The following is a 12040-nucleotide window of genomic DNA, read 5'->3' as shown; positions in this document are numbered from 1 at the left end:
CTCAGTTGTGTCCGACTCTTTGCGACCCCATGGACTGTAGCCCACCAGGCTCCTCTGTCCAAGGGGAAACTCCAGGCAAGACCACCAGCTTCGGTTGCCATGCCCTCCTTCAGGGGGTCTTCCCAACCCACGGATTGAACCCAGGTCTCCCAGGCCGCAGGCAGATTCTTTACTGTCTGAGCCACCAGGGAATGCTAGTGGATGAGAACTGGCCCTTTAAATGATCACCTTAATAGACTATCACCCAGGGACTAAAAGAGAAAAGTTAGTATCACAGTAATTGTACAAAACGACAAACATCATCTCAGAACTTTTGATCAATGACCCTGCAGTCGACTGACAGCCCACAGTGAGAACTGTCAGGCTAAGGAGGCCCTTCACTTGCTTTTCTGGAATTGTATGAGCATGGTTGTGGACAGGGGTGGACTTATACCAGAAAGGGAAGGATTTCCAGGCCCTGTCAGCAGTCAATATGAATGAAGTTTCTGAGTGAGATGTGAGGGGTTCCACACCACAGAAGACAGTCTCTCATCCTTCCCTCTCAGCTCATCTTACCTGTAGCAGCCATTTCCAGGAAGCCTCCAGTATAAATGGCGAGATGAGATGTATGTACACTTCATACCAGGAGACTCGGGCGTTCACATCTTCGATATGAAGCCTTGGCCTCAGGTCAGCAGATGGGACGTAGCCCAGCATCTACAGGGGTTAAGGCAAGGCATGGAAAACGACAGAGCATCGCTTACTATAATAGCAAAGAGAGCCCAAGAGAGCCTTCGGTGTTCATCTCATGGGCTCCAGGAAGGCTGTTAGGCTTGGGCTCCCCAATTCTTCCTGTTGGGAGTGCTGACACAAGTGAGAGGCATGGAGTGAGCCAGCTGACAGTTCAGGACAGGGATGTCCCAGGACCCCTTAAGAGTCAAGGGAAAGTCCACGTGCCAATCCTGTGAGAAGCTCGCCCAGAACCCGGCCTGTCCAGGTCCCGCCCTTGCTCTCCTCCAGGAGCCCAGATGCGCATGACAGGAAGTGACGTCCTCCTAAGCACGCTGGGGGAGCGACGCCATCCTTGATAGTGCCGCTATCTCTGAGAACTGCCGTTGACGGTTGCCAGAGGGAGCAGTCCGAAGTGTCATCGGGTGTGAAGATCGGAGGTGACGTGAGTTACGAGTGCAGGGACACGTCTCTGTACCCCCATTTTCTTTTCCCTCTGAAAAGAGGGGGCCGCACAGCCTCCGGCCACCCTACCCCTGCACTCAGACCAGAGGATCCAGGCTAGCTCTTAGGCCCCAAGACCATCCACTAACCCCTGGGGGGTCTCGGGAAAGAATGCCTCGGTCAGGCTCTGCTGGACCCCAGCTCTGCTCGGTAGAGGAAGAGCCACGAGCCCTGTCGAGTGAAGGAGGGACCCTCGGGGGGACTGAGGGCCTCCATACACCAGAACGGCAGCCATGTGTAACCCCCAGTCACCGCAATTTGGCTGCGGATTATCCGGCTGAGGGGCTCCCTCACTGCCACCTCGGACACGGGACACTCGGAGAAGAGGGGACTTTGGTCTGAGGGGCTGGCAGCTGGTCAGTAGAGTGAGGATGTGAGGGTTCAGGAAGAGTCAGGATGAGGGCCATCCTCCCCGACAAATGGGCGACTCAGGAACCTCCCCTCTGCTCAGCGCTTCCCCCCGGCCAAACATCGGGAAGGGGGATGGCGGTCTGAGAGCGGAGCTTGGAGCCTTGTTGTGAAGAGGCAGAAAAGAGACAGCAGAAGGGAAGGTCCTGGGACCCTTCAGTGAGGGGCTGAGTATGCCCTCCTCTCCTCGTCTGGGGTGACAGGGAAGGTGGCAGCGTCAATTTCAGACTGGAGAGGGAACAGGCTGGGTCCGGGAGAGGGGGCGTCGGATATGGGGGTGTCTCGCACCAGTTTTCATCCTGACTCTGAATGTCAGCTGAGAGGACCTGCCTCTCCTGCCAGCCCCCACTGGTCCCCCTTTTAACACCCAGGCAGGACTGTCTGCAGTGCCCCAGGGCTCACTCTCCGTTGCTACTCAGTGGTCTCAGGGGACAGGCGGACCAGGAGAACAGGAGCCTTGTGGGTCCTAGAGAACTGGCCTCGAGGACCCCTCAGAGGTGGCTACCACTCTCCTCGCTGAAGGTTCTCACAGCATGTCCTTGTCCTTCCTCCAGGTGCCTTCCTGCCTGCTTTCCTGCCCGCACTCCCACCTGCGGTCCCTGACCTGCTGTCACCATGCCTCGGAGGCACAAGAGCAAGTCCCATGCCCGTGGGAAACGCCACCAGGTCCGGGGGGACACTCAGGAGGCCCAGGCCAGTGCTGCTGAAGCCCCAAAGGAGGAGTGCCCCTCCTCCCACTCTACTGCCCCTCAGGGTTCTCTCCCGAGCTCCCCTGCTGCTGGCAATCACCAGCAGCTTCAGGGAGCCATGGTCCCTAGCTCTCCTGATGCAGGGCCTTCATGTGCAGGATCTGATGCAGGTGCCCAGGGCCCCGAGGAGGGAAGTGCAGGTGCCTCCCAGGCAGCCCCTCGCAAAGATCTTCTGGCCAGGAAGGCCAGGATACTCGTGGAGTTCCTGCTGGAGAAGTACACCAAGAAGGAGCCCATCACGCAGAACGCCCTGATGAAAATCGTCAGCAGGAAGTACAGGCAGCACTTCTCTGAGATCCTCAGTACAGTCCGTGAGCGCATGGAGCTGGTCTTTGGCCTGGAGATGAAGGAAGTCGACGGTAGAGGGAACATCTACACCCTGATCAGGAAGCTCAACCTCGGGGGAAACGATTGTCCGCGTGATGAGGGAGCGCTGCCCAAGTCCCGTCTCCTCATGGTGCTGCTGGGGGTCATCTTCATGAATGGTAACCGCGCCACTGAGGAGAAGATCTGGGAATTCCTCAGTATGTTGGGGGTCTATGCTGGGAGGAGGCACTGCATCTTTGGGGAGCCCAGAAGGCTCATCACCAAAGATCTGGTGCAGAAGGAGTACCTGAACTACCACCGGGTACCCAATAGTGATCCTCCGCGCTACGAGTTCCTGTGGGGCCCGAGAGCTTGTGTTGAGACCAGTAAGATGAAGGTGCTGGAGGCTCTAGCCAAGTTCCACGGTAGGGTCCCTAGTTCCTTCCCAGACCTCTATGACGAGGCTCTGAGAGATCAGGCGGAGAGAGCAGGGCTGAGAGGTGCGGCCAGGGCTCGAAGCAAGGCTGAGGCCAGTGCCCCTTCCAGGGCCTCCTCCCACATCTAGGGAGGGGGGCAGGGCACTTTGTTCCCTTTGTGTTGGAAGAGAGCAGTGAAACTCCTAAATAGTGCAGAGTAGTAGGGGTGGAGGGAACAAAACCCATATCTTCTTACAGTTTAAGTGGTAAGCGAGTTTAGGTCTAGTTTGTTTTAACAAAATATATATCTCTTTTCTTGTATTCACATGAGAAATACCTAATGAACGATGATTTAAATTAGAAATGTAAAGAGGTGAAGGAGGTGTTTAGTATTTTCAAATGTTCTTACTTCTGATAAGGTGTATTGTGCTTCAGAGTTCAAATGTATGAATCATATAAATCATAGTTTTCAGCTGTTTTAATGTTTTAAAAGTTTGTGTATTTGTAAAACACACTGAAAGTACTGAATATATTGTTCACAATGAAAACAAGATAACATGACATTAGAAGAGAATTTTTCTTGAAGACTAGTCAAGCTTCTAAAGAGTGCATGGTGGTGGGGGTTACATCACATTTCTTTCCATCACATTTCTCTTTCTGTTTCACACGAGTAACTTCTAAATATTATTTGTTTCATTTTTTTTTTCAAATATTTTTACTTCTAAGAGGTTGTTTTTCCTCAGAGTATTAATTTGGTGATGATACTGCTGTTATGTTCATTGCTGTTTGAAAAGTTTTAAAGGTACAGTTTTGGTAGATATAAAAGAAATTCAGGAGCCATCTATATTGTCTTTATGATCTGAAAGTAGGTAACATAGCACTGCAAGAGTGATTTTCATGCTAATTTGAAAGAAGACTACAGAAACTTTTGAGAATCATAAAGAAAATGGAGAAAAAAATAGAGTAAAAAGTCTTTAAGTTGTGGTTTACCTTCTTTCTTTTAAACTTTCTTTTAGTAAAAATAAAAAAATACTTTGACTTATTTAGCTCATTTAAGAATATTTGTTTCTTTTGTCCCAATTCACTGCATATTCTCTGTTCTCTCCTGGATTAAAAGTTAACACAGATGGGAAGGTGGTATTTGAGGGGTTCATAGTAATTGTAACTTCCACTTATTACAAACCAATACTTAATCAGTATGCCACTGCTTTATATGTAGAACATGCATTCCAGCATTCATGCAGCATCAGATTTAGCACTCCATTTATGGATGGATAACTTGCAAATTTCTCAAGTTCACGAACTGATGAAGTGACCTTCCTAGGACTAGTCCCCCGATCTGGATTAGTGCAGAGCCCACAATGTGCCACTTCTCCCAGCCTAAGCCAGACATCATGTCTTTTCATTCATTTTTCCTCTAAACACTCCAAAAAATGTGTCTGGTTGGATACATGGGGCCCTGTCCCAAAGAACTGTTTTGGAATAAAGTTTAAAAAATGCTGATAAATGAATGGTAGGAAAGAAGACAAAACTACTCAGGGACAATGTGGTCATGAACACATGCAATGTTAGATATCCTGAAAAGATCAATATGCCCTCATTTATCCTTCTTGATTCTCAGGGACATAAAAGCCTTAGCTTAAGCACTGTGTCCTCAGGTCAATGGATGGAAGAGTCCCAGTCTCTGATACTTATCAAGGGGAAGATTTTAGAACACTAGGGGTCCCACAAACTATACCCTGCTTCTTGCCTTGTGTGGCCATGGGGAGAGCAGTCTGTCTGAGGTGTGCCTTCCTTTCCTGCAGGGCAAGGGCAGAGGGGTTCGCAGGGAGTTGAGTGCCTTGGTCTTGTGACAGCAGCTCCAATTCTGCCCATGTAGGAGATCCTAAGAGGCCTTCATAGGATTTACAGTGAGGACACTGGGGGCTGATGAGTGGACCCCCCGGCCCATAGCAGGGGGGATGGCACGGAGGAACAGGCAAGGGTAGCGAGGGAGTAGCTCTCTCACCTCCCCTTCTGTTGTCTCAAGAAGGCAAAAGCCTTGGCCACAGGCCAGCTGATTCAGCCAATAGAGAGGGTGGATTCCCATATGCTACTGGAAGTCAAGGTAAGAAACCTGATCTAAGACTGGGGGACCACTGACTCCAGAAGAGAGTGGAGCCCTAGAATGTTCTCCTCCTCAGAAGGCCCCAGTAGCTTTGCACACATCTAGTTTATCCTGTCTTCCAATCCAGAACTTCCAAGAAAGTAATGCCTTTGTTCTGAGGAGCACAGCCTCAGGTGAGCGGAGGCTGCAGTCTGGGTCTGGTCAGGAGTGAGGATGAGGTCCCTGAACGGGGTGCAAGAGGACCACTCAGCCCAGAACAGGGGAGACTGTGGAGGCCCAGCCCTGATGCCAGCCCTATGAGACCCAGGAGAAAGCTTTCTGGCTGAAGAGCTTCTCTTTCCACTAGAGTGGTCTCAGGGAGGTGAGAGCCTTGGTCTACTGGGAGAAGCCTCACTTCAGTACAGAGTGGAAGCTAGTGACTCCAAATGAGAATAAAGGGACTGCACCTAGAACACAGCCCTGCCCCTCTACACCTCGCACTGGCAAATTTGGGAACACAGGCATGATGCACCCCACACATTTCTTTTTAAGAGAATCTCAGGAGGTGAGGTGCTGGGGCTCAGGGGTCAACCTCAGGAGGAATTCCAGTTCATGCCAAGAGTCACGTAGAGGACCATGAGGACTAAAGGAACCACTCACACTATACCACTTTTATAGAATCCCTCCCCTAGGGTCAGCCATGAGTGACCACAGGTTGGCAGCCCTCACATCCTCCGAGGAGGTCTCAGGGAATTTAAGGCTGTCGCATGAGAGGACAGGTCTCGTTAGGAGATGGGAAGTCAGTGTGAGGACCTGGAGAGAGGACATTAATAATGAAGAGAGGGAAGAAATACAGGTCTTCCTAGGAGCCTGACTGAGGACAGGTGCGGCCAGCCATCAGAAGGCCTCAATTTCCAGTCACAGCTTTCTGTCCTGAGAGACAACGGGTAGATGTGGTAAGTTAAGCAACCTCTGCTTTCTTCTATTGGGTCTCAGAGAGTTGTGGGCCTTACTCTGAGGACATGTCCTCAGGTAAATAGATAGGAGCTGCAAGACCTCCCAACAGTTCCCAGAGGACCCCTGGTCATTTTCCCAGAGGAGCTTCAGGTAACCCTTGATGTGGCAGGGAGGATAGTTCTTTCATACCTGGGTCAGCTACTCTGTGCAGACTGATTTCCCTGGGCCTTTGTCCTTCCAATCCTCCATGATAAAGGGAATTGAAGTTAGGCTTCAAACCAAGTGGCGTGCTCCTCCCCTAAAGTCCTTGCTAGGAAAGTTTACCTTTGATGTTTCTGCACATGTATGACTGCCCCTTTCACTTTTTGGGAAGAAAATTGCTCACTAAAAGCCAGACAATAGTCCAAGCTGGAGACCTTCATTAGAAGGCTCCCACCAAGAGAAACGACAGCTCTTGGCTCGGGGAGCCTGCCTCCATATGACAGGGATAGAATAGCATAGGATACAGGTAGCTGTCCCAGGTGATTCTGTGGAAAAGAATCCACGTGCAATGCAGGAGATGAAGGTTTGATCGCATTTCTGAAATATCTCCTGGAGGAGGAAGTGGCTACCCATTCCAGTATTCCTGCCTGGAGAATCCCATGGACAGAGAGCCTGGAGTGCTGCAGTTCATGGGGTTGCAAAGAGTCAGACATGAATGAGGGCTTGAGCACAGACAGACAGACTGGTAGATCTAGAAGTCTAGGAGGGGAATAGAGGTAGAGAAACATAGGAACAATTGGTAGACCATTATAAGTTAACATTGTTCAAGAAAGGCATCAGAATATAGTGGAAGAAGGTAGGTTTGTTTAAATATAAAGCCATAAATAATACATGAGATGTTCCCCAGGCCTTTAGGTAAAAGAGGAATGTCACGACCCTTCTATCCATTTGAAGAAGTTCTACAATAATCCAAGTTTGACCTCATAAGGTCAGACACTCTCCTGCTCCAAATGAATTGGGAGGCAGTGATGTAAGCCTGACCTGTACTCAAAGAAGGCAGTCTTTCCTAGTCCTCCACTTTCCATTGACTATAGAATGTATTCCACTTAATCCTCCAGGCAGAGCTCCAACACCTGACTGCTTGCATCTCTTACAAGCATCCTATATACATTAATCTATTTCTTGCCTAACACTTTGCCTCTTGCTGAATTCCTTCTGTGCTGAGACACAAACAACCTGAGCTGCCTTAAGTCCAGCTACCAGGTGAGTGATTCTAATTAAAAAACCACGGTTCAAGTTCCAATCTGGGTTTTTGGGGGGTTGGAGTCCTGGCCATGTGGATTTGAGTCAAAACCTGGTGTGATAGGTTTCATCTAGAGGAAGTCTCCATGCCACCCCTTCGAAAATTTAAACTACGGCCTGTTAAACTGGCTCATAGGGCTAGTATGAAAGTCACTTTCTTCTGCATGTCTCTGCACGTAGACTCCCAATATCTTTGCCTTTGGGTGTCCAAATCTAGACACTGTATGCCATGAATGCCTCCACTTTGTGTTTATAAAATTCAAGCTGAGAGTGTCTAAAGGATAAGGTGAGAATGGACAAAAAAAGAAAAGAAAAGAAATTGAGCTAAACATTTTCTGGCTACCTTCTGAAATATGGCTGTCCTGGTGCCTCAGATGGTAAAGAATCTACTTGAAATGGCAGGAGATCGGTGTTCGATCCCTGGATTGGGAAGCTCCCCTGAAGTTGGGAATGGCAACCCACTCCAGTATTCCTGCCCAGAGAATCCCATGGACAGGGATCCGGAGGGCTACAATCCATGGGGCCACAATGAGTCAGACATGACTTAGAGACTGAACAACAACAGCAATCTTCTAAAACTTCTTCTACTTTACCACTTCTTGCTGCAACTAGTGAAGCCCATGCGTCCTAGAGCCTGTGCTCCATAGTAAGAGAAGCCACCACAATGAGAAGCCAGTGCACCCCAATGAAGGGTAGCCCCTGCTCCTCGAAACTAGAGAACACACACACAGCAGAAAGAGCCAGCCCAACCAAAATGAAATACATAAATAATTTCTTAAAAAAAAATACTCAGGGAAGCCACAACATCCCCTGGGGTGAGAACTGAACCACATTCTGCCCAGCAAGATTACAGGTGAGGGATGCCACAGCCATGAAAAATCCATAAGGGAATTCAGTGACACCAAAAGCCCCTTATGAGCATTCGTCATTTCCTTTTCAGATGGGTAACTGACTGTCCATTGCTGAAGACTTGCCCTTAGGATTCCAGTGAGGTCCCTTATGTCCAAGTCTTCCTTGCCTTTAGGAAAAACTCTGAACTTTGAAAGACTTGCCAGGTAGACTCTGCTGGCTTGGCAATGCTTAATTTGCCTACAAAAGCCCTTCCCCTTCTCCAGATGGTACTAACCATCAGCCAGCCACTGAGCCCTGTTCACAGGAACTCTTTTTGGACAAAAGAAGGAGCCTCTTGGACCACAGACCTCTTCTTCATTTGTACTCAGCATTGAACACCACTATTCCCGGCCCTCATCTAACCTGGGGCTCCAGAACTCCTTAAACTCTATCCACCTCAGGAAGTCATAGGGCCCACCAGACTTCCATAAGAATCCAAGTTCCCCTCTCCATGCAGGATCTCAGTTGGATAAAACAAGATTAGGGAAAATTCTCAGATGACCCCAAAAAATATCTAGACAAGTTTAGACATCTATGACTTTTGAATTAATCCAGAAGGACATTTATATCATCCTTGCTCAGACACTCTCTCAGGCAGAAAGGACAACTATATACAGATTCTGCACTCAGCTGGGAGACAGCTATCACATGGCAAAGTCCCAACCATTTCCCATGGGAACAATGGCTGTTCTCTGCTCAGAATCTAATTGGGAGTATAATACTTGAGCCAGGTTAGCAGCCAGGGATGCTTTGTCTTCCTCTTCCCCACCTGAACACTGGTGGTCAGAGCACACCCAGAGAGGCTCCCTGTTCTGGCCAATGACCACCACTAGGTTTCCAGCCATGTCAGGACCAAGCAAGACAAAGTGCCAGCAAGGGGTGTCACAGGTGCACCAAGACCTAAACGGTGACTACTGTAACCCAGGGTTCATGATGCCATATTTATAAAAAATAGCACTGTGGTTTCTGTCGTTCTTCCCACTCCATGGATTTTGCGTGGGTACTTATGGGTAACTGCCTGCACACTAGGAGAAAAGTTATATAACCTAAAGCTGTCCATCAACTTGTCAGTCAAATGACACAGGACACACATGACCCTACCACATGGCAGGACCACTTCTGGTTTCCAGACAGCCTGCTCTCCTCCTTCTCAGGAGTGTAATTTTGCTCTGCTTCATAAAACTGCTACTTAAAACTGCTCTGTTTCTCCAATAAATTCTTTCTCTTTGGGAGGACAAAACAGGAAATCAGTGTTCTGCTGGTGAAAATATGGATCACATATTTATTACTGTTCATCAGGTTCCAGTTAAAGTTTTTATATTTTATAACACAAATTTAGAAACTTTTGATTGCTGTGTGATCTAGAACAAGAAAACACAGCAATGGAAGAGGGATTTTCATGCAAATTTGAAGAGACTCTGAGGTAAAATAACTTAGGTCAAGTAAAAAAGAAAAGAAAAAGTCAATTTTGGTAAGTTTTTGGTGAAATTCTTTTAATACTCCTTTTTAGTAAAAGTATTTCCTGAGTTTATTCAAGATTGTGGGAGAAATTACATAGTAATAAAGTAGACAACTTTATCATTGTCACTCTTATTTCCAACCAGTAATTGAGTACTCCTTGGAATGCTCCATGGCAGAACTGGGGATGGTAATAAAAAGAAGCCTGAGCCACTGTCCATAGAAGTTAAGTGTCTATAAGTTGCGGCCATATCAAGCAGATGGGGAGATACCCTTTGAGACCTAAACATGTGACAAGTTGAAACCAGGGATGAGAACGAGAGGAGGTTGCAGATTAGAGCAAGTCAAAAGTAAATGCTTTGAGGCGAGGCATGTGGGTGCTTTGGAACACTGCAGTTCCCTTGAGGATGTAATTTGAAGTTACGTGGGTTGGTGGGCTAAATGAGGCTGAGTGAATTGAGGGCAGTGGGTGACCCTGAAATGGGGGGTTCAAGTTGAGAAGTTGAAGAACGGAATGGAAGATTACCCTTGATTCTTACTTTGAGACTGTGGGTAAAACAGAGAGACTCTCCACCTCGGACAGGAATTAAATGGGTTCTGTGCTCCTGCCCTAGTATGGAGAAACACAGTGCACAAACTGGGGATTTACCCCACTGCCTCCAGGGTGTTTGCCGGAAAGAAGGATGGTATTTCCTTGAACTGAGATATCTAATACTCACTGTAACAGCAGTCTCCACACTGGAGTCAGAGGCCACTATGTTACAGAAATGTTCTACTACCTATTTTAAGCATAATTTGGGGAACTTCAAATGAAGGCTACACTTTTGGTGCTGGTAAAATTAATGAAAATGGGGGTTGTTGGTATGGATGAAAAGGCAACTGGAAGGGAAGATCTTTGTCCTTGACACAAATTCTAGAAGTTCTGAGTAGCATCCAGGCAGGGGAGATTCCTCTACATTCAAATGGCATATTTACAAATGGGGAAATTTTATTTAGTTTTACTAAGCAGAACTGTGTTCATTCTGAAAGTGCCACATATTTCTGATATCTCATGCAACTAAAAAAACAAAATTCACAAACTATGGTCTGTAGTCATTATCAGAGGAATAAATGTCATTCTTTGAAATCCATTTTTGCAAGAGCTTTAGATCCTCTACATAGAAAACCCTAAAGACTCCACCAGAAAATTACTATAACTAATCAAGGAATACAGTAAAGTTGCAGGATATAAAATCAACACACAGAAATCCCTTGAATTCCTATACACTAATAATGAGAAAATAGAAAGAGAAATTCAGGAAACAATTCCATTCACCATTGCAACGAAAAGAATAAAATACTTAGGAATATATCTACCTAAAGAAACTAAAGACCTATATATAGAAAACTATTAAACACTGGTAAAAGAAATAAAAGAGGACACTAATAGATGGAGAAATATACCATGTTCATGGATTGGAAGAATCAATATAGTGAAAATGAGTATACTACCCAAAGCAATTTATAGATTCAATGCAATCCCTATCAAGCTACCAACGGTATTCTTCATGGAGCTAGAACAAATAATTTCACAATTTGTATGGAAATACAAAAAACCTCGAAGAGCCAAAGCTATCTTGAGAAAGAAGAATGGAACTGGAGGAATCAACCTGCCTGACTTCAGGCTCTACTACAAAGCCACAGTCATCAAGACAGTATGGTACTGGCAAAAAGACATAAATATAGATCAATGGAACAAAATAGAAAGCCCAGAGATAAATCCACGCACATATGGACAACTTATCTTTGACGAAGGAGGCAAGAATATACAATGGATTAAAGACAATCTCTTTAACAAGTGGTGCTGGGAAAACTGGTCAACCACTTGTAAAAGAATGAAACTAGAGCACTTTCTAACACCATACACAAAAATAAACTCAAAATGGACCAAAGATCTAAACTTAAGACCAGAAACTATAAAACTCCTCGAGGAGAACATAGACAAAACACTCTCCGACATACATCACAGCAGGATCCTCTATGACCCACCTCCAAGAATATTGGAAATAAAAGCAAAAATAAACAAATGGGACCTAATTAAACTTAAAAGCTTCTGCACAACAAGGAAACTATAGGCAAGGTGAAAAGACAGCCTTCAGAATGGGAGAAAATAATAGCAAATGAAGCAACAGACAAACAACTAATCTCAAATATACAAGCAACTCCTACAGCTCAACTCCAGAAAAATAAATGACCCAATCAAAAAATGGGCCAAAGAACTAAATAGACATTTC

General features: G+C 46.5%; 1 protein-coding gene across 2 annotated transcripts; it reads left to right on the top strand.

Annotated features, from left to right (window-relative positions):
* Positions 1–1010: 1010 nt before the first annotated feature.
* On the top strand, positions 1011–4059 carry LOC133241958 (melanoma-associated antigen B4-like). 2 transcript variants are annotated; one of them, XM_061407798.1, is made up of 2 exons: positions 1011–1148; positions 2175–4059. In XM_061407798.1, the coding sequence occupies exon 2, from the start codon at positions 2236–2238 to the stop codon at positions 3238–3240; it is 1005 nt and encodes a 334-aa protein (XP_061263782.1). In that variant the 5' UTR covers positions 1011–1148; positions 2175–2235; the 3' UTR covers positions 3241–4059. The 2 variants fall into 2 exon arrangements, with proteins under 2 accessions (XP_061263782.1, XP_061263781.1); XM_061407797.1 differs by having other exon boundaries at positions 1011–1153.
* The last annotated feature ends 7981 nt before the right edge of the window (positions 4060–12040 follow it).

This window comes from Bos javanicus, chromosome X (assembly GCF_032452875.1).
Source record: "Bos javanicus breed banteng chromosome X, ARS-OSU_banteng_1.0, whole genome shotgun sequence".
Lineage (NCBI taxonomy): Eukaryota > Metazoa > Chordata > Mammalia > Artiodactyla > Bovidae > Bos > Bos javanicus.
This window is presented reverse-complemented; position numbering and strand designations above follow the sequence as displayed.

Bases quoted from the DNA above. Each gene is read 5' to 3' on its own strand.
- LOC133241958 (XM_061407798.1), top strand. From the start codon at position 2,236: ATGCCTCGGAGGCACAAGAGCAAGTCCCATGCCCGTGGGAAACGCCAC.